This window comes from Rutilus rutilus, assembly GCF_951802725.1.
Source record: "Rutilus rutilus genome assembly, chromosome: 9".
NCBI lineage: Eukaryota > Metazoa > Chordata > Actinopteri > Cypriniformes > Leuciscidae > Rutilus > Rutilus rutilus.
In genome coordinates, this window is record NC_140223.1 from 28,707,527 (window position 1) to 28,730,732 (window position 23,206).

General features: G+C 36.9%; 3 protein-coding genes across 3 annotated transcripts; all 3 read right to left on the reverse strand.

Moving 5' to 3' along the window:
• Positions 1-1,643: 1,643 nt before the first annotated feature.
• Positions 1,644-3,587, reverse strand: LOC311296349 (C3a anaphylatoxin chemotactic receptor-like). Its single transcript, XM_084418051.1, has 2 exons — positions 3,517-3,587; positions 1,644-2,837 (listed from the first exon to the last, which is right to left on the reverse strand). Exons 1-2 carry the CDS (start codon positions 3,518-3,520, stop codon positions 1,852-1,854), a joined length of 990 nt encoding a protein of 329 aa, XP_084274177.1. The 5' UTR covers positions 3,521-3,587; the 3' UTR covers positions 1,644-1,851.
• Positions 3,588-6,670: 3,083 nt separating this feature from the next.
• LOC311296871 (prostaglandin D2 receptor 2-like) lies at positions 6,671-7,328 on the reverse strand (the record flags this gene model as incomplete). Its single annotated transcript, XM_084418855.1, has 1 exon — positions 6,671-7,328. The coding sequence occupies exon 1, from the start codon at positions 7,307-7,309 to the stop codon at positions 6,671-6,673; it is 639 nt and encodes a 212-aa protein (XP_084274981.1). The 5' UTR covers positions 7,310-7,328.
• Positions 7,329-18,853: 11,525 nt separating this feature from the next.
• On the reverse strand, positions 18,854-21,514 carry LOC311296483 (chymotrypsin-like protease CTRL-1). Its single transcript, XM_084418307.1, has 7 exons — positions 21,333-21,514; positions 21,022-21,125; positions 20,589-20,668; positions 20,426-20,507; positions 19,384-19,564; positions 19,150-19,280; positions 18,854-19,061 (listed from the first exon to the last, which is right to left on the reverse strand). Exons 1-7 carry the CDS (start codon positions 21,379-21,381, stop codon positions 18,900-18,902), a joined length of 789 nt encoding a protein of 262 aa, XP_084274433.1. The 5' UTR covers positions 21,382-21,514; the 3' UTR covers positions 18,854-18,899.
• Between the last annotated feature and the right edge of the window lie 1,692 nt (positions 21,515-23,206).

The following is a 23,206-nucleotide window of genomic DNA, read 5'->3' on the forward strand; positions in this document are numbered from 1 at the left end:
TGTGATAGCTGGAGAGGAATTCCTCCTGATTACAGTTTGTTTGCTGCTTTATACAGGCTGCCAACAGAAAGCCACGCTCCTGCTAATTAGCATCAGCTGCGGACGATTTGGAGTGCTGCATGAGAGAAAGAGAGAAAGAGAGAGAGAGAGAGAGAGAGAGAGAGAGAGAAGGAAGGGAGAAAATAATCACCAGCACTATATAAACACAAGACTAGGATTTTATGTATGTTTTTTAACAATTTGTATTGTTAATTTACAAAACATAATGTGTTAATTTAACACATTTACATATCTTTGTGCTAAACTTTCTGACATATTTACTTTGTTAAAATCATTAACACAATGAATGAGTTAAAATTAACACAAAAAACTTTGTCCTAAACATTTTAACACATAAAATTTAACACATAATTTCCAGCATTGGCAGACTGTTTATTTTGTGATGTATATGAAATGTTTTAACCTGTTAGGCTGCAACCCCACTTTTTATATATTCCCAGAAATGGCATACCCAAACTGAAAGATACAGTTCATGAACCCTTTGTACTAAAAGCACAAGTATGATCTCATTTGAAAGCTGACACCTGGCAGTTTATTGTAAATGTAGAATTAATTATTGTCATAATGAAAAAAAAAAAAAATAATGAAAAAAAAAAGTTATAAATAGCTTCAAAGTTTTGTAAAGTTATTAAAAATGTATTTTTATGAAACATCTTCATGAAAATAAAATTGAAGTTGGCATTGTATCAATCTAGAAATGCACTGCAGCTAAAGCCACGTCTCACCATGTTATGTTTAAAATCTGAAGATGATAAGTCTAAAACTCTGTATTTAGTTAAATGTTTTTCAAGATCATGTAATATGACTTTATTTTGATTAGACTCTAAAATGCAAACTGATGTTTGTTGTCATCTTCTAAGCATCTATTCAGTCTCTATTGTTTTGTGGTGCAAACGAGCCCCATTCAGTCTCAGTCTCCCCTGCACACATTCACACCTCTCCAGCCTGGTTATGGCTCTAAATATGCTTTTCTTTTGTCTGCATTATAATTACTAACGACTGGCTATTCACACTGTTTCAATCCCTAATTTCTTTTATCAAAGTTCTCACTTCACAAAGTTCACATTTGAAACTGTATCAAATGCCCTTCTTGAAAAAAGAATTACAGTACCATGTAGTTACTGTAAAACTGAAATACGGTAATTGTACTGTAAATCTTAATTACAGTAACTTACTGGCAACATTGTTTGTCTAATTTAGTTCTTAGCACAACACGTGACATAATCAAACCAATAAGTTTGAAAACAGCTGTAGCATTTTATTGCGCAGCATTGGTCTGTTGATCTATCAATTAGGCTAGCAAATCAACATTCCGTAATTTTTTATTTTAAGCGATCAGAACACAACCCCATGTCCCTTTGTGGCTACGCTACTGAGATGTATATTGAAGTGAAAATAAAATTTTCCCACAATAAAATACTTTCATAAAGTAGGCTACAGATAACCCACTTGAAAAGTGACGAAGTTAAACTACATTGTACGGTCCACCATTGGAAAAGGAAAGTATTTTTTTCTTACCTATGCATCCCATGAAATGCAGATAAAATGAGATTCACGTCTTATTAAAATAGACAACAAGATTTAGCCAGATTAGTCCATTTAATTTTAATTAGACCATAATACATTTTTTCTCCAGTACAATTGCTATGGAGCAAATTGAGTCATTGATTCAACATTTTCATGTATATAATGCAGTTGATGGCTGTTTAATACTGTTGAACCTCATGTGGACATGCCGTAAAAGTGTGGCCATCAAAGCAGAAAAGTGAAGTTGTAAATGTCTATATAATCTTAAACGCTTGTTTTGTTATCCTGGCAGCTGGCAGAGATAGAGATGATGGTATCTTTTGTTTGTTTTAAGACTTTGAAGTCCAGATGATTTTCAGCAAACGCCGTCTCCAGCACCAGCAGTAGAGACTGTTTAAGCTTCTTCTTAAACTCATCACACATGAACACATAGAGAAAGGGGTTCAGACAGCTGTTGAGATGAGCCAGGATGTCAACTATAGTTGATACAGGATCTAGAGCTTTAGAAGACTTAATGCACTGATTCTCTTCTGCACTTTTGCAATAAAATTTGTAGACATGATAAGGAAGCCAGCATATGAAAAAGGCCAGGACCGCAGATATAATGACCCGGTAAGACCTGAGCTGGTTTTCCATTCTGAGACGTTTGACTCGCACACCGATAGCTATATACGAAGATGCAATGATCAGGAAGGGAATGAGAAAGCCCACTATGAACTTGCATGTGACCAGAGACTGGTCCGCTCTTGAGGGATTGATAACTACAGGGATGCAGAAGCCAATGGATAAAACCCACACAATCACGCAGATGATTCTGGCTTTTAATAGGGTTCGATTATTTCGAGACCACACAACCTTCCATGTGCACAGGCATCGGTCCAGACTAATAGTCATCAGCAGCAAAATGCTAGCAAATGAGTTTTGGTAAATCATAAAGCGGAGAAACATGCACTTGAAGGTACCAAAATGCTTGACCATATTGCATACGACTAAAATGGTTTTTATGATTAGAGTTAAGCAGCAGATGAAGTCTGCAATTGCCAAGTTGAGGAACCAAATGGAGTTGACTGTCGTCTTCATTTTGTAACCAGTCACAAATATGACAAGCCCGTTTCCAATGAGACCTACAGCAGGTATGACAAAGTAAATGCATATAATAAAGATGGTAATGCCTGAGAAGATCTCTGTCTGCACTGTAGAATTGTCCGTACTGAATCTGGTCACATTTTGAAATCCAAAAGTAGTGGTTGCTACACGAAAACAAGAGAAGAAAATATAGTGAGTTTTGGTTTCTGGACTCTGAATGTTTTTATGCCACTTTTCACATGCAACACATTTTCTACCCCAGGATGTCATACAAAGCCTATACTTTAACACTCTTATCAATTAATGTAATTTTCTATTTTTAAGTTTTTACTATTCTGCAATGTCCATTTTTTTTGTCCTAACGTTTCAACAGCATGAACTGTATCTACAATACATATACGCAAACACATAAAATTAAAATACAATGTTCACACTTTTCACATAAGATGACACAATTACAGTTTATAAGACGGTCGGAAAAAAAATTCTGGTAAATATTAAATGGTGTATGATTATTCCTTATTATGACCATAATTTTTTTTTTATAATAATATATATATGCCTATTGCCTTTTTATTTATATATATATATATATATATATGCCTATAAAAGGCCATTTAAAAGTACTAAATAAATAAACCATCAATTAAAAAAAAAAATGAAAAGTTTAAACCCAGCTTGGACATGGCCTGCAGTTAAGGACACATGTGAAAAATCCTTTTGGAAATTTCTCTAATCTCTCTACAATTTTCATCCAAATACAGAGAATGATAATATTCTCTCCTCACACCCATATGCTCTCAACAGGCAACAAATATGCATATAATGTATATAGATTCTTACCCATTTTCTTTATGGCTTCAGGTCCATATAAACCTCTTTGCGAGTTCTGTTATAGTTGAAAATCAACAACTGATGATAAGTTCCCCTTTACTTCTCTTAAAGATTGATGGTGGGATGGTGTTGAGAAATATGCTTCAACAGAAATCTATGTTTATCAACTATACACTTTTAAGATAACAAAGATCTGGATGCTGGACAACCCCTCTTTCACCTGTGTCATTGTGACAGTGATCAGATTATCATATCCCAAACTGGTGCACCTTATAAAAAATTAAATAAAATAAAATAAAAAAAGAAACAAGGAGAAAACAATGCAGTGAGAGTTGGTGGAGCTGGAGCAAAAACATGCAAATTAAACATTTTGTGGTATTTGACTTACATTGGTTTCTCTGTTAGAACTACCATTGTGTATTTTTGTTTTTCTAAATGTTACTACATGTTTCAGAATGTCTAGAGAACATTCAGAGATAATATTCCCCACAATGTTTGCAAAATGCTAAAATGGAATGTTCCTTTAACGTTTGTACTGTACAACCAAGAAAAAACTGACGTTTTGAACATGACATTCAGAAATAACGTTTTCATAACTTAACGAGAACATTGGCAAAATGTTTTTAGAACATATTTTTGTTATATGATATTTGCGAAATGCTGCAAAAGCTGCGAGATGCAGGTATCCGTCTATGCTTAGGGTAGATGGTTGTAACATGGGGTGAGTTGTAACACTACCAATTCCACCAATCAGGGACAAGCTAGGAGTCCAATGATCATTTCATTATTCGCCCACTTCCTCCCAGATCCCATATTAATGGTTGTCAAGGCAGTAAATGGGTACATGCAGATTTAAAAAAAAAAGAAAAAAAAAAAAGATTTTTTGGTAAGAATGTAATTTATTTGACTAAAACTATATTAGTAATTATACTTTTGCAGATAAAATCATATAACTTATATAAGATTAAATTGTAGTTTCTCAGGCAAAATGTGATGCATTTTAACCTGCTAATTTTAAACCATTATCCTAATACGGTTAGCTAAACACTGTCTGACAGTGGAGGGGTAGGTTGTAACACATCTTTGAAAAATTAAAAACAACTAAGAACAGCTTATTTTTAATAATCTTCCAGAATGCCTATACAGTTGAAAAGAACAACAGAGGTGTGCCAGACAGTGTTTTTAAAAAAAAGAGGAACTAATGGCATTTTAGTAAAAGGCAGGTCAGTCAGATCAGTTGCGATGACAATGTTGAAAGCCAGTGGTGAGACCGCAGAGAATGAAAACTTTAACGTTGTCTGTATGAAACCATTTGGCAACTCAAAGCCAAAGGAAGTGTGGGTAAAATGTGCCCTATGCAGTCTCTGGGCCCACCAACCCTGGTCTCAAATATCTATGTAGGCCTATAAAAGACACCTACAAATAAACAAGAAAGAAAGAGAGATACCATCTGTTTTGATCATCAATTAAACAAAAATCCCTGTGATATGCACTGTAGTTAAGGACACATGTGAAAATCCTTTTGGATTTTATCTCTACAATTTTCACCCAATTACAGAGAGATTACAAGATTTTCTCCTCACACCCATGCTCTCCAGGCAACAAATATGCATATAATGTACATAGATTCTTACCCATTTTCTTTATGTCTTCTGGTCCATAAAATCCTTTTTTCAAATTTTGTTATAGTTGAAAATCAACAACTGATGATAAGTTCTTCTTTACTTCGCTTTAAGAGTGATGGTGGGATGGTGTAGAGAAATATGCTTCAACAGAAATCATCTCGGTTACTAACATAACCTCGGTTCCCTGAGAGAAGGGAACGAGTATTGCGTAAGTAGCTTACGCTATGGGGAAAACTCCTTTTCTCGAGAATATTGAAGCCAAATTTTTAAGGTCTCTCCTCAGCGAAATCGGCCATGGGGCTGTTTCCAGCAGCTGAGTCGACTCGGAGAACCATAGCTGATTCTTCCAGAGAGGAGCTATCAAGAGCACTGCACACTTGCACTCCCTGATCTGTTCGATGACCTGAGGAAGCATCGTGACCGGAGGGAATGCATATAGCGGGCGGCTTGGACGGGTGAGTCGCTTTAGGTTTCCATCCCATGGCGGTGGCAGGACAAAGGTTTGCGGCCACAGCTTCTTCGAGGGGAGGAATCGTCTCATAGCCTTTTTCCACAGCGCCCTCGCCAGTCGAGAGTGTTGAGGTAATAGAAGGTTTTAGACGAGCTGAATGCGGCGCTTTTCACGACTTAGTTAGCTCATCGTGTACTTCAGGAAAGAAAGGAGCAGGCCTCTGCTGAGGTGCCTGCCAGCTGCACTGCGTTTTAAAAAATTTGTCTTCAATATTCTCGAGAAAAGGAGTGTTTCCCATAACGTAAGCTACTTACGCAATACGAGAGACCTCTCGAAAGCGAACTATTTTTATGGACTATACATTTTTAAGTTCTATTTCTGCAGTCTGAAATATTAATTGAATGCAGAGGAATGTGTTCCCTGTGCTGACACGCTATCAAACGACACTATCTCGTGACAGTGTGAAACTTTCACTAAATAGTTCATATCCAGACATTCATTTTTGGACATTGACATTGTTGTGGCAAAAATTTCTATTCAACCCTCATCACTGCGTAAGATACACTCTGAATCCAATTGTCTTTTAAAAGGTATTTATTCTTGCTAGAAGGCCCAGTCGCCACATAGAAGTTACGCTGTGGAGTGAGACCCAGACAGGAAGAGCTGGGCAGCCTTTATACTCGTTTCAAGGCCTTATTCAGCAGGGCTTCTTTCCGCCACACATTCCATAGATAAAGCACGCATTGTTGTATAAGCTTCTATTTATCACTAGCTGACACTTAAGACCACCAAAAGTCAATACTAGGGTAAAATGATCCCTTCCCAGCTGTTCCCAAGTGTCTCACTCCTGCACTTCCACATATATTCCCCGTTCACATAGAAACATGTGACATTACTTTGTAATATCTACTGAAGATCAATGAAAATCTAACTTTTCCATTACAACATTAACTAGAATGCTTGTTTATACACACAAGTCACAAGACACATTTGACACTCTTTTGTTTACAACACAAATCAGATTAATTGTTGTAACAACAGGCTACTGAGAGTCTAGTTTTCTTTAAGAGCAAGTCTTGGCAGCTGATCAAGGAATTGTTGGTTTCTTTTTGTCATCTTTGTGATTAAGAAAGTCCAGATGATTTTCAGCAAACGCCGTCTCCAGCACCAGCAGTAGAGACTGTTTAAGCTTCTTCTTATACTCATCACACATGAACACATAGAGAATGGGGTTCAGACAGCTGTTTAGAAAAGCCAGGCACACTACAAAAGGTCTTGCTTTAGAAATTACTTCTCGAACATTAACATTCTGCTTATTCTCCACTGCATTTAATGAAATGAAACACAATTTGTGAATATGGTACGGGAACCAACATAAGAAAAAGGCCAGAACCACAGAAATAATAAGACGGTAAGACCTGAGATACTTCCCCCTTTTGAGATGTTTGACCCGCACTCCAATTGCTATATATGAAGATGCAATGATCAGGAAGGGGATGATAAAGCCCAACTTGTATGTGTACAGAGATACTTGATACTTGCACAAATTAATTACAAAAGGAATGCTACAGACAATGGATAAAACCCACACAATCATGCAAATTATCTTAGCTTTGACTAGAGTTCGTTTATTCCGAGCCCACACGATCATCCATGTGCACAGGCATCGGTCCAGACTGATAGCAGTCAGAAAAAAAATGCTTGCAAACATATTTAAATCTGTCATGAAAGAGAGAAGCTTGTACAAAAAGTAACCCAGTGGCTTGCTAAAGACCAAGACCAAGTGCATGACTAGTGCAAAGGAGAAAAAGAAGTCTGCAATTGCCCAGTTGAGGAACCAAATGGAGTTGACTGTCGTCTTCATTCTGAAGCCAGTCACAAATATGACAAGCCAGTTTCCAATGAAGCCCACGACAAAAATGGTGACGTAAATGCATAAAGAAAAGATCTGGATGCTCGACAAGCCCTCTTTCCCCTGGGTTGCTGTGACAGAGGTCAGATTATCATATCCCAAACTCGTGCACCCTATCCCAAAAAAAAGAAAAAAGGAGCAAATAATGCAGTGAGCGTTGATTCTGGAGCAAAACCAAGCAAATTAAACATTTTGTGGTATTTGACTTGCAACACATTTTCTCTGTTAGAAATACCATTGTGTAATTTATTCTAAATGTTACTACATGTTTCAGAATGTCTAGAGAACATTCGGTAATATTCCCCACAATGTTTGCAAAATGATAAAATGAAATGTTCCATTAACGCTTGTATTACCAAGAAAAAAACAGGATGTTTTGAAAATGACATTCAGAAACTTAATAAAAAAAAATAAAAAAATTAATCTGATATATACGAGATGCTGCAAAAGCTGCGAGATGCGGCCGTCCGTGTATGCTATATAGACCAGCATTTAAACCATTAGATTAGGTCAGGGGTTTTCAGATAGTGGTCCTCCCTTTTTGACACAGCGTACACAATGGTGCCTCTCCACCCCTAATCAAGTAATTAAAAAAAATGACATGGCAAAACACCAAAGATCAGTCAAAAGTATTAAACACTGAACAGAGATTTAAAGGGCAAAAAGGAGTATAAAGTATATGGAACTGAAATAGGAAGAAGTCTGTTATATGACCGTATAAATGCACATTTCAGAAACAAAAATTAAACTATTTTAATCCTTGGAAGAACACCAATGAAACATAAATGTTTACATAGCTAAAAAAAAATGCAAGTAATTCTGCATACTTTTCCATTGAAACCAAAGTTCTTGGCCAAGGTTTTTCAACATACTCTGAATGCAGCTTCATTGCCCTCAGGCTTCTCAATAATAATGGTGTTTCCTATTTGGTTGCAGTTCACAGAACAGGGGCCCGTTCTTCGTACGTCGCTAACTCAGTTAGCTGGATTTGATTGTTGGGGATTTGGCATCTTGGATTGTTTGGTTCTTCGACGCTCATCCTGGACTTGCTGTCATAGCAACAGGTGCGCAATCTTAAACCTGCTCGGGAGCAGGCTTATTTCATGTTAACAGGATTAGACTGCGGCTTTATAAGCAGAGCTGATACGGAAGTCCAGCGCAGCGCGATAGTGCACTTTCTGAGATATAGATTTTTTCTCGTGACTCGTGAGATTGTCGTTTACATTATTAATTTGTTGGAAACGCACATTTATTTTCGACTTGTCGGAGTCGGGCTTTAACTAGGCTACAGCACAAACTGTTTGCATTGCCCTAAGATTATTTGCGAGTGGCTCTTTCCTTTACACTATTGGAGATGCGGAGAACTTGATGGAAAGTGCTGTCTGTCGTGTCATTCGGAGTTTACCTGGCGCTTTTAGGTTTAAAAAACAGTTTTAGGTTTTTTTTGGGCATTTCCAAGCCACTTAAGACCCAATGTTGTAAAGCATTTTTTTTTAAGCCTTTTTTCTTTTTTTTCCTTTTTTTTTTAGGCTATCATAATTTTTTATGAAGATCATGCAATCATGACCATGCCGATTACAGTATATGTCACTCAGGCTTCACTAACGTGATTGGTAGACTATAGGCTATAGACTGCCATCAAGGCCTCAATGAAGGGGATTATGTGAACAGAAAGAGGGTTCACAATGTAAATGTGCAGCCCAGTTACTATTGTGATTCTTAATATTCCAGATTAGTAATATTATATAAAAAAAAAAAAAAAAAAGGCAATTGACTAAAATCTTCCATATCACAAATGTGAAAGCAAAATGGCCAGGATCTGTGCATGACTTAAGAATTTTCAGAGATTCACATTTATGCACATTATTTGAAAGTGGTAAGGAAAGTTCCACAATTAAATATCAAGCTCACTGTATTACATACACTTATGCTGATCCTAACAGAACTGCATTTTTTCATAGGTGATTATGACATGTTCCTGCCTGCAGACAGGTGTTTTATGACCCCATTCCCTGACCCAAACCAATTACAATGCAGCTCTAGCCAGGACAAGGGCACACAATGAAATGAACTTTGGCTAACTAAAGGGAAGATGTCAGTGTCTGAAAAGTCTGAGGGTTGCACACCTGACAGGGCCTGTGACATTGTTGCATGTGCCATATTACACAACATTGCCAAAAAAACACACTTTTCATTAAATGTTTAATAAAATACAAATATGCTTAGTTCCTTGAGTTTTATTTCAGTTGTTCTTTGTAAAGAAAAGCCAGTGGTCAAGTGCCTGCAACAAGAGATATTAGACACATGCCTCATGCAACAAATAAAAAGGAAAAGTTGGCTATCCACTGCCCACCTGTAGGCATATGTCTCCTCTGTCTGTGCAGACTCTTCTGTAGGCCTTTCTGTAGATGTGGAATCCTGCAACTTATATTGCAGCCATAAAGCATACAAGTATAAATTAAGTAAAGTTATTTATGCACTTGCAGGTAGGCTAGTTCCTCCATATGACAGTTATCTGAGAGGGTTTATTCACTGTCCAGTGCAATGGAAACAAATGGACATTACAAAGTCTTATACTTTATTTATTTTGGAAAGTTAGAAAATGTACACTTACTGCACATATTTCAGCCACCACTTTCTTGGGAACAGATACAAGTGTTAATATTTTTACATTAACATAAGTTTATCAGTTTTCACTTTCACAAGTCAAAGCAATTCATCATTACTCAAGATTCAACAGTTGAAATGACTATACGGCCTTAATTTAATGCAGCAAAAATTATTTTACAGTGTAGGCTACTAAGATCTTTTCTTTTCTTTTCTCAGCCTTTTTCTTGGTTGCTTTTATAATCAGACAACCATTTATTTAACAGTGCCTTTTATAAAAGAGACTATATAACAAAAAATTACTTGAAGTAAGTGAAGTGAAGTACTTCACTTTTATTTGTTCCCATGTTCTAGTGTGGTGACTCTGACATTACAATGAACAAAGTAATTATGCAATTATTAAAATACAAAAATATAGGCTAATAAGTGATAAAAACATCTAACATGGCCACTTCTAACGGATTTAAATTGTCTGCTACTTTTTGCCAGCCCTCTCTCCTGGCTTTTGCAGACTTTGAGGTGTTCCCTGGCGTTTTAATTAAACATTAAAATTCCGAATAAACTTTGACTATTAGTTCTTGCTCTGCTAAGGAGAAAAACTGTGCGCACTCTTTGGCCACGCCCACGCTGAGCAGCCAATAGCAGCGTTGCTGATCAATGTTTCTACTATCGATACATATCCCCTTTTAACCAGCGCATGAACGCGCAATTATCTCAGATGACTCAATCCAGCTATACTAATCATATCCGGCAAGTGTGTTCGAAGAACCGAGTTAGCCAGATCATGATTAGCACAATGATATCATCTTGGATGTCTCATTTGATCTCGGATGTTTTAAGCAACGTACGAAGAACGGGCCCCAGGTCTGAGCTGTTCTAATCACGCTTCCTCTGATTTCTTAATAGATGTGGCTGCTGGCCAATCATACTTTAAAGCATTAATTTGCTCAGTTAATCTTCTAATTAGGTGCTACATTTAGTAATTTATTTATATGATTTATACACTGTCAGGTTACTGATTGGGTCTACATTAGTATTTAATTTACAAAACATGTGTGGTACACAATATGCTATCAATGAGGAAACAAATATTTGGGGTGTTTTTCCTGCTTAAAATTGGAGACTGTAACAACATCAATTAATTTTTTATGTATTTCATTTTTAAAAGCCTCAAGGCAACATTGTAGGGTACCACAACGGAGAAATGTATTTATTTTGTAACGTTTTTATACACACAGAAACGTATAATACTGATGTATTGACAACACTAAAATGTAAAATATTTACGTATTGACAGTACTGAAACGTAAATTATTTACGTATGAACAACTTTACTGACGGACAAATTTGTACACACACGCACACACATATATATATATATATATATATATATATATATATATATATATATATCCTTGTGATTCCTATTAAATGTGGGTCATATTTCAGGATTCTTTACCTTAGTAACTAGGTCCTGACACCTTGCAATTCTGGAGACTCCAGGTAGGTTGCCGTTCTGGAAATTGCTGGAGACTAGATGGTTCCTGATGGTTTCACACCCAATTTTCACCTTAATTCCTTTTTTTTTTTTTTTTTTTTGCAGTTAATGTGTCTTTTCTTCTTGGCCTGTATTTGTATGACACTGCTGTCCATTGGTCACGCCTTAATTTCACAATTTCTAGTATTGCTTTAGTATTGCATCCTTCTCATGGGCATTTAGTAATTTTTTACTTTTCAGTGCGTGTTAAATCTCTTTTTTGGCCCATTTTAGGCCTAACTGAAGAAAACCTGCTTATTAATTATGCACACCTGAATATAAGGCGTTTTTCACTTCCAGCCTTCGTTGGCAATTATATGCACACACACACACACACACACACACACACACACACACACACACACACACACGACACCTTTAACCCTTATGTGCTGTTGGGGATGTTTTCATCCACTATGGGGTATTTTTGAGTCTTAATTTGGCCATAACTTTCTCCGTGTTTCAGCAAATGGAATGATTTTTGGTGACAAATCTTATTTTGACACATATTTTGGGAAAATGCTTTGAACAGTACACTGTGGGCAAATTCACTACCCTTTCCTGAAAACAGCCACTACTTTAAACTGCTGTAAAAATGTATCAGATAAATTTTTTTTTTTTTTTTTTTTTTGCATAAATCTATTAATCAACCTCAGTCCTGATCAAAACTACTAAATGTTTTAAAAAAAATCAGGATTTTAACTCTTTAATTGCCAAATTCATAAATGATGAAAAAAACACAAAATGACTTATTTTCAATATAAAATGTGATTGTAGACTGGATTTTTTTTTTAACCTTTTATCACAGTCTTGGACATGTCAAAGATTAGAAACAACATTGGTTTTGATGCATTGTTAGTTTTTGTGCGCATCAGATTTTAACTTTTTTTCCCTCATTTACTGTCCGTGGCTGTTTTTGCCCCATTGACTTCCATTATAACCACATTTTTTGATTGCAAAGCCATGACACCATATAATCATGCATTTTTGATTGTTGGTGGTTTTCCCTGTTGGGAAGAGGTAAAATTTGTAATTTTTACTGTTGATAACCAGGTGGCACCATTAACCCTTTAGATAGGCCTGTGCAAAAAAAAAGCTTAGTTTCTGGCTTTTACATGGAGTTATATGGAGTATAATAGCATATTGTGTGTGTGTGTGTGTGTGTGTGTGTGAGAGAGAGAGAGAGTGAGAACTCACCTTGATGCGTCTGAGAAAATCAAAATATGCACCTCAGCTCTCAGAACTACATGGAGTAAACAAAAACAAAGTAAGTGTATTTATGCATCTGCTGCCTTTTGATGGTGAGAAATGCAGACTAAACAAAAACAAAGCAAGTGGATTTAAACACTTGCATGCAAGCCTGCTGGTCATTTGATGGTGAGAAGAGCAGCAAGTAACATGAGAAAAGGCTTGACTTGTAGTGAAGTTTTAGAGATGATTATGCAGCCTGACCCCTCCAGCGAGCTGCAGAATGTATCGTCTTCTCCCTCTGACACCACAGACTCAGGAGAGTCAGATCCTGATTTGGATGTGGCACCCTCATCATCCTCTCTAGCTTCCACTGAAGGCGAGGAGGATTCGGAGGATCCTGGATCTGGGTGGATTGGGAGAAACGGCGAAGTGTGGTTTTCCACCAACGCAGAGACAACTCCCTTCCTGTGGGATGATCGCAGTGGTCGTGCGATTTTTAGAGCCACCATGTCCCTCTCAAGATTCCATGAAATCAGCAGAGCTCTGCATTTTGACGACAAGCTGCAGAGACCAGCTCGCCGTAGAGAGGACAAGCTTGCCCCGATCAGATCCCTGTGGGAAATGTGGACGCATCGCCTGATTTCATGGAATCTTGAGAGGGACATGGTGGCTCTAAAAATCGCACGATCACTGCGATCATCCCACAGGCAACGTGTGGACTCCCCTCTGGACCTGTAGACGCCGGCCAAAATCAGTAGCCCCATGTAGGCACGGAGATCTGTGGAGTCCACCCCGGTCCAGTTTCTCATTGTGCAGCGCCCATGGAGGTTGGTCATGCTGACAATGAGGTCAATCATCTCCTTGATTGAATCCTCCAGATTGAACACAGAATCCATGTTCTGGACCCTTGCGATGGCATAGCGCGTCGGCCCTGGAGTCATGCCTCTGGCAGGCTGAAGAAAGGGAGTTGTCTCCGCGTTGGTGGAAAACCACACTTCGCCGTTTCTCCCAATCCACCCAGATCCAGGATCCTCCGAATCCTCCTCGCCTTCAGTGGAAGCTAGAGAGGATGATGAGGGTGTCACATCCAAATCAGGATCTGACTCTCCTGAGTCTGTGGTGTCAGAGGGAGAAGACGATACATTCTGCAGCTCGCTGGAGGGGTCAGGCTGCATAATCATCTCTAAAACTTCACTACAAGTCAAGCCCTTTCTCATGTTGCTTGCTGCTCTTCTCACCATCAAATGACCAGCAGGCTTGCATGCAAGTGTTTAAATCCACTTGCTTTGTTTTTGTTTAGTCTGCATTTCTCACCATCAAAAGGCAGCAGATGCATAAATACACTTACTTTGTTTTTGTTTACTCCATGTAGTTTAAAAAAAAAAAAAAACATTTAGCAGTTTTGATCAGGACTGAGGTTGATTAATAGATTAATGCAAAAAAAAATTGAAAAAAATATGTATCTGATACATTTTTACAGCAGTTTAAAGTAGTGGCTGTTTTCAGCCACGAACATAACGAAAGGGTAGTGAATTTGAACAATGCACAAGGGTTAAATGAATCATGCTTGACTACAATGGTGTCAAATGTCAAATGTCATTGGTTCTTTCTAATGTGTCATAACCTCAAACCAGGCACATGACACTATGTTTTCCTATGCCGTGTTTAAAAGGAATGCAATAGCTTCATCTGAAGGCAAGCTTAGAGAATAGCAACTTCAATGGTCCGTTCCTCCTTTCAGTGCGACGTGTTTTCCACACAATCCTGTGGTCTTATGTTCATGCAACAACAGTTACAACAATGCAATTGGCAGATAAAGTGTAAAAAAGGCCTTTGTGCCAATCACTTTGACTGATACCTTGGCAGAACTGCTGATGAGAACAAGAACCACAATCATGTCCCGCCTGAAGCAACTACACTAAGAAAGCAAATACAAATGTTAAAAATATGGCAATATTAGTATAATAAAATATTAATTACATACAAACTATTTTTATTTTATTTATACTACATTCAAAAAATTGGGGTAGGTATTTGAAAGAAATGAATTCATCAAGCACACATTAAATTGATCAAAACTGACATTAAAGACAATAAAAAATTTACAAAATATTTATATATCAAATAAATGCACAACTGTTTTCAACATTGAAACTAATGGTAAAAAAATATTAGAATGATTTCTGAAGGATCATGTGACACTGAAGACTGGAGTAATGATGCTGAAAATTCAGCTTTACCATCACTGGGATAAATCACGTTGGTAACACTTTATTTTGATAGTCCATTTGTTGAGACTTTACTAGTTATTAGTGGCCATTCAGTAGCTTGTCAACAGTGCATCAGTTGACATTCAACAACACTGTTTCAACAGACAAGTAACATACGTTCAACTGACTGCCTATAGACTATAAGGTACAATTCAAGTGTTAATCTACAGATTTTACAAAAAAGTGCCTGTTGACTGTCAATGTTATTTTGCAACAGGTTATTAACCAATTGTCGACTAACTTTCAATTGTCAACTAACTTTCTGTAGATTGAGTACCAACAACTCAAGATCAATCTGTCAGTTAAAAGTCAACAGTCATGTCAGCATATGAAGTATATGATACTGTATATCCTACTCAAGGGGTCTCATGTGCATCAAATTAATGATTATTTTAGCTGATTTAAAACTGTTTTTTTTATTTTTATTTTATTGTTAACCATTTGTAGATAATCTGTTGATAGTCAACTAAAGATTAGATCTCAACAAATAAATTGTTTATGATCAGTAGACTATAGACATTATCCACTAAGTGTTAGTAGATACATTTTAGGACTATCTAATTAAAGTGAAAAACAGTTTATATCAGTAGAAAGTCTATAACCTATCAACAGATTGAAAACATACTTTTTTTGTACGTTTGGATAGATGCTGAAACGTATGATACAGACATGTCTGCAACGGAGAATTATTACGAATTCACAGCTACAAAACGTTTACAAATCATAAAGATAACTGACTGTATCATTTCCCTTATACTGTTTTATAGATAAATGTAAGTTCCCTTAACCCTACTCCCAAACCTAAATATAAATTACTAATTTTATGCAGAATATCAAAAGAATAAAACACTTTATGGACAGAGATGTGTAGGGAAATGCCAGTTTTATTAATAGCATTAAAATATATTTTGAGCCACTAACATTAATCCTACTCCTGCCCCTAAACCTACCCATAACCATTTCTTAAAACTATGCAGGCTAAAATTATGAAGAAAAACAACATATGTGCAATGTAATCATAATAATTTATTGCGAAAATGTAAATCGGTACCAAAAGTCGCTCAGATGACGATGTGTTGCAGTCCTCTCTGGCAGTATATAATAGTTTTGTATAAGGGACAGAGCAGAATTTAAGTTATTAATCCATGAAAATGTTAACCCAGCTTCCCTCTGCATGAAGACGGCGCGCGCGCTTCTGCATTTCAATGTTGTTTCAACTGAAACACGGCATGCTGCAATCTGTGACGAAGCAGGCGAGAGCCAATGAGCGTTTGATATCACTGCCGTAAAACATGTCGTAGCGCTTCTTGAGGGCGCAATTTTTTTATTTAAATTCATCACGAGCGCGGGATTTGACATTTACGGTGCCATTCTCAGCAACTGAGAATGGAGTGGAGATCGCTGGATGTGGATGAAGGGCTGAATTTGGATCTGTTTCTTGCTTGCGTATGGATTATAAAGATTTGGATTACATCTAACGTTACGTTAGCTAATAAACATTATGTATTTTGTTAATTTATATTGTGTTTTGGTGTATTATGGTTCTATAGGAGAAAACGCCTTTTGTGTCTCACCGTAACGTTAAATAAACTAAATGTTACAAAATGGTTAAACGATTAAAGAAGGTATTGTTAAGGGTTTAAACTATTGAGAATGAGGAGATGTCGTCACGCCACAGCGCCCCCGCCCTCAGAGACCGCGTCATCCTCCCCTTTCCGCCATTTTGGGAGGATACCCGCCAGCACCGTTCATTGTTTGTATTGGTAGTAGAGGAGGTTGTCGCCCTATTTTAGAATGCCTGGAAAACACTTCTGTGTAAAAAACTGCTCCAGTGTCTCACACGATCGTCATGGAAACCGTAGGAACCATGTGTTACAGTTTTTTCATATTTTAAAATTTAAGTAAAAAAAATAAAATAATTTTTGTTTGGCATTGGTAGTAAGTTTCTCCCTGTAAGGACCCTTCTCTTTTGCCGCATTCTTCTCCATTTCTTCTTAATTTTCTCGTAATTTCTATTATAATTCCTCGAGCCGTCTTTCCTGCTCCGTCTCTGTATTGCTCTTGCACTGTTGCCCCTGGCAACCGATAGCGTATCCTCCCAAAATGGTGGACGGGCTCAATTCGTCACGTGACAGCAAGCTACCTATGAGTATGTCCTCATTCTCAATAGTCTTGTCTGTTAATCCTCCGAAGCGAGTTTGCAGCAGGAACAGAGATTATTTCTTAAATGAGTAACTGTTATAACGTTAAACTGCATTTAATAAATGCGATTTTCTGTAAAACTTACTGTCATGAAAGGCTAAATGTATTAATTAATAATTATTGTTATTTGTTGTTTATAACTTTTGATCTTGGCCTCTGGCATTTTAAATGATATAGACTATTGAGAGTTTTCTCATTTGGAATGCTCAATATAATTTTTTTTCACATAATCAGATGGTTCAGATGTGATCGTGATATCCTAGTAAATAATGGGTTGTATTATTATTATTTTTTTATTTATTTTATTTAATAAAAGTGATTTTCTTTTCTCTGATGTGCTGGCCATAGTGTTTGTTCTACTTCAGTCAGGTTAGGTATGCAATCTGTTGATAGGTTATAGACTTTCTACTGATATCAACTGTCTTTCACTTTAATTAGATAGTCCTAAAAGATATCTACTAACACTTAGTGGATAATGTCTATTAATAGTCAACTGATCATAAACAATATATTAATCTGTTGATAGGTTATAGACTTTCTACTGATATAAACTCTTTTTCACTTTAATTAGATAGTCCTAAAATATATCTACTAACGCTTATTTGAGAATGTCTATTAATAGTCTACTGATCATAAACAATTTCTTTGTTGACAAGCAACAAATAAGCAACTACATGTAATCTTTAGTTGACTATCAACAGATTATCTACAAATGGTTAAAACATTTTTAAAAACATTTTTAAATCAGCTAAAATAATTATTAATTTGATGCACATGAGACCCCTTGAGTAGGATATACAGTATCATATACTTCATATGCTGACATGACTGTTTACTTTTAACTGACAGATTGATCTTGAGTTGTTGGTACTCAATCTACAGAAAGTTAGTTGACAATTGAAAGTTAGTCGCCAACTGGTTAATAACCTGTTGCAAAATAACATTGACAGTCAACAGGCACTTTTTTGTCAAATCTGTAGATTAACACTTGAATTGTACCTTATAGTCTATAGGCAGTCAGTTGACCGTATGTTACTTGTCTGTTGAAACAGTGTTGTTGAATGTCAACTGATGCACTGTTGACAAGCTACTGAATGGCTACTAATAACTAATATAGTCTCAACGAACGGACTATCAGAATAAAGTGTTACCATTACGTTTTAACAAATATTTATATCTAAAACAGTTACTTTAAATTGTAATAATATTTTACAGTATTACAGTTTCTCTGTATTTTTTATCAAATAAATTCAGCCTTATTGAGAACAAGAGACATCTTTAAAAAAAAAAAAAAAACAGTGCCTATTATTTCCCTGATGATTTCCCTGTTGTTGTGTGTTATTTACAGTGCGCTCTGTTTTGTTTGGGTCGTGGTTCCTGGAAACGGCAATTCTGATGAATCTTACATCACCTCACTTTCAATACATCATGTTACTATCAATACATTCTTTGACACAAACTCATACTCACTTTTTTTTTCTTTTTTTTTTTATCCTTATCACCCTATGATTTATTTTATGTGCTTGAGTCACTTCCCATAATCTTTAGAAGGTGTTTTTAATATTTTTATTGGCATTATTTTCAAATAGTTGGAGCTCTAGTTGGAGGCGACGATCTGGTCAATCCATTGGCGAAGGTAAGAGACCCGGGCATAGACGGCTGGGGTGCGAACATTGCAGTCGCTGGTGCCCCAGGACACGATGCCCACCTGATACCAAACACCGGAGCTCTCACACACCAGAGGACCACCAGAATCACCCTGTAGTTGACAGACAAATCCATATAAGCACATCAGAACTAAATCACTGTATGTATGTATATACATTTAGGTATTTGTCCTCATATACCTGGCAAGAGGAGACACCAGAGGCTCCAGCACAGATCATGGCGTCTGTGATTCTGCTCTGACCCCAGTACTGCCTACATTGAGCCGGACTCAGAAGCGGCAGTGCGGTCTGCTGCAGGATATTAGGACTTGCTGTTTAAAAACAAAGCAAATAGAAGAAAACTGTAGAATATCCAGTCATTTTAGTCATGAATGTAATTGTTTTTGACATCAGTGATGTTGATGATATATTTACAGGTGGTTCCAGTTTTGCCCCATCCAGTGGTGACGCAGCGAGTGCCAGAGGGGATACTGGTGGAGGAGGCAGCCAGACACACAGGAGAGATACGGGACGTCAGCTGGGCTGGAGAGGACAGTTTTAGCAGGGTGATGTCGTTGTTGAAGTTCTGACTGTTGTAGTAAGGATGGGTGATGGACTACAGTGGGAGGAAAAATGAACTCATGAGATTATTTATTATACAATACATACACTATACCGTTCAGATGTTTGGGGTCAATACGATTTTTTTTTTTTAAGTTTTTGAAAGAAGTCTCTTATGCTCACCAAGTCTGCATTTATTCGATCAGAAACACAGTAAAACAATTTAAAATCCCTGATTTCTATTGTAATGTATTTTAAGTGTATTCCTGTGATGCAAAGCTGAATTTTCAGCATCATTACTCCAGTCTTCAGTGTTACATGATCCTTCAGAAATCATCATTCTAATATGATGATTTACTTAGTATTTCTTATTATTATCATCAATGTTGAAAACAGTTGTTCTGCTTCATATTTGTATATAATGTATATTTTTTACTTTATAAATGTCACATTTGATCTGTTTTATGTGTCCTTGTTAAATAAAAATACTGACCTCAAACGTTTGAACAATAGTGTCTAATACAAAACAGTAGATTCCAACATATTAGCCAATATAGCTAATAGAGAACGACCTCTGAAGTTTTCTTACTGACTGCAAACTAGGGCTGTCAGAGACTTTCGTGATATCTGTCAGATAGTAGGGTAAATTACTCACGATATTAAAATAAAAACTTACAGCAACTTTAATCTTATGGTATTACAAGCTGAAAAAAGAGCAAGGCAATGGACAAAGGAGTCTGTTTGTCGCAAGTATTTGTTAAATCCCGCCCCTAGTAAGCAAGCCACACTTTTTTTTTAATTATGGCAGAGTGACAAAATCCTGTGGTTTCTGAGGTAATGCCCAGATCAGAGAACCACAGCAAAGCAATCAGCAGATAGTGACTCAAAGGGATACAGTATGATTAAAGCATGATACCTTGGCGATCCTCATGACTTGAACAGATTCAGCGCTGGAGCCGCGGTTATGCTCTCCAAGGATAACATAGTGATATCCAGCCCTAGGGTAAGATTGAAAAAATAAGAAAAAAAGAACCAGGTAGGGTATGTTTATAAAGTAAAACAGATTTGAAGGTTCTTACTGAACACGACAGTGAGCAGCAGTGACGACCCAGTACTGGTTGATCAGCGATCCTCCGCAGAAATGGAAGCCATTGGATTGCTGGTTCATACATTAACAAATAAACATGGTATAACTCAGTGAATGATGAACACATTGCCAGTAAAAACATTTATCATGTATTTATACATATCAGCTTATAGGACCCTCTACAGGTATGTTCAATTCTACTCCTGGAGGGCCACTCTCCTGCAGAGTTTAGCTCCAACTCCAATTAAACACCTGAACCAGTTTATCAAGCTCTTACTGGGCATACTAGAAACTTCCAGGCAGGCGTGTTGAAGCAAGTTGGAGCTAAACTCTGCAGGACAGTGGCCCTCCAGGACTGAGTTTGGACACTCCTGCTCTAGTTCCTTAGGAACAATAATTGCATAATTAAAACTAGTCTCAGTTACCTGGAGCGAGACCTGCCAGGGCCACGAACCGGACACTGCATTCTCTCCATTCACAATTTTGCTGTAGCCGCTAATTACTGGTCTAATGGAAGGCACTCCACAGCCTATGGTAAGGAAAATGAACGCATGCAAAAACATACAATCATGGGTAAACCAGCTTAAGTTCTTTTTTTATTTGAGTATGGTAATATCATATTTTGAACCTAAGAAATTCCTCTGTTCTTTAAGCCAGCGATTGCAGGTTTAAAACTAGCTACAGTTACCAGTTTCAGATACCACACTCATTGCAAGTTGCAACAAAAGAAACTCACCCAGAGTGGAGGCCACCAAAGCAAAACAACTTATGATCCAGAACATCATGGAGACATGAACCGTAATTTCCTACTGTTGTTCCCATTGAGTCTGACACCTGCTTTATATTCTCGTTAGCATCTGATAAAACTGGGAATCATCAAGGTGGTTCCATGCAGCTGGAAGGATCTCAGAGCTCAGGAACGTTCATATCTTGTTCAGTACAGTCATGTGACAAAAAGTATGTTGAAATATTGACAAGAATAATTAGGTCAACTGGGAAAAAAAGGGTAGGCTGCCCACCTTTGTTAAAACTAATGTTTTCTGAATGCATTCAAGTGCAGCTATGAGACAAACTGAGACGCTATTCTTTCACCTGTACATTTATAACCTGAAGTTCTTATTGAGCCCATACAAGCAGCAGATACAAGAAAGAAAATTAGGGGGTGGAGGAGATTTAAGATATTTTCTCTATTCTAAGACACTAAATCATTTGTTAACACTTTACTTGAAGGGGTGTGCATAAGACTGACATGACACCTTCATAATAATGAATATGAATTAATGAATTATTTATGCATAAACATGCATAAAACCTCCTTCATATTCATGACATGTCATGCCATGATTATGAAGCTGTCATGTCAATCTTATGTACACCCCTTCAAGTAGAGTGTTACCAATAATTTTTTTAATAAATATTTTTTTGTGTGTCTCAGTCACATTTCATGTGTTTTGTGGTTGTTTAACACCAAAGAACACTCTGAAAAGATGTCTAACCTGTGTGTTTTTTAGGATGAACAAGTAAACAAGTCAATCACTTAGCTAATCACTTTAATGCTGACACCTTGGGAATACTCTTCGTCTGCACAGGTTCTGTACAGTAACCATGATAATGCTCTACAAGGACAACATATAGAAGAGAACAGGGGCCTGTTTCAATAAGGAGGTTCAACCAACTCTGAGTTAAAACTTGAACTCTGAGTTGATTTACCCTGATACTCATTTTCATGCTATCAAAAAAAAAAGAAAAAAGAAAAACCGTGACAGGAACTAAAAATTAACATTAAAAACATAATTCAATAAGCATAAAAGGTTCATGGCTGTAGGCTACATGACTTTACAAACATTTGACATATTAAATCAATATAATTCAGTGTCTATTTCAATGTGCCGCACATGTTTCCATGTTGTATAATGCTCTTTTCACATAATTAAATGTTCTCTAATCCAACCTGTTACATTTTTTAATTAGGATTATGAAATTAACATTTGACTTCTACTCCACCAACAGAGGCTGGACCTGCACCACCACTGATAGATGAAGAGGAGATACACAATACTGGAAGAATATTCAAATCCAACTGGAAAAAGAATTACTGTTGCTTTTGTATTTGAAAGAAAAATAAAGATGACAAAATAAATTGTGAATAATTTGTGTATTTAACAACTGTGGTGGTTACAGCATATATCTCTACCCTTCCATCTGGCATCCTCCCATTCCATACAGTAATCTGGCTCATTTTCGGAAGGTGCGATGATGGGATTATGTGTGTCATCAATACATCCAACCACACTGGAAATCCTAAAGGAAATTCTAATTATTAGGTTACTTCCAGAGGTCACAGCAAGATGTTATCAAGTGAATATAATTGATCAGATTATCCTAATTTAAACCGATTTCTCCAACACTGACCTGCAATCCTGTGAAAATCCTCTTTGATGGATCTCACGGGTTTGTGTCGAGGAAACAACACAAAAACTCACAGAAAATGTGTGAGAGCGAGGCACACTTTCCTTCCCACTCTGATATAGTGGCCTTACTAATGTGCTCTGCATCTCTGATGTTATATAAAAAATGTGCAATGAATGAATGTTCTGCACTGCAAAACAT

Bases quoted from the DNA above. Each gene is read 5' to 3' on its own strand.
- LOC311296483 (XM_084418307.1), bottom strand. From the start codon at position 21,381: ATGATGTTCTGGATCATAAGTTGTTTTGCTTTGGTGGCCTCCACTCTG. The intron at 20,669-21,021 runs GTAACTGAGACT...TGTATGAACCAG, and splicing joins CCTGGCAGGTCTCGCTCCAG to CAATCCAATGGCTTCCATTT. The intron at 20,508-20,588 runs GTAAGAACCTTC...ATCTTACCCTAG, and splicing joins GCTGCTCACTGTCGTGTTCA to GGCTGGATATCACTATGTTA.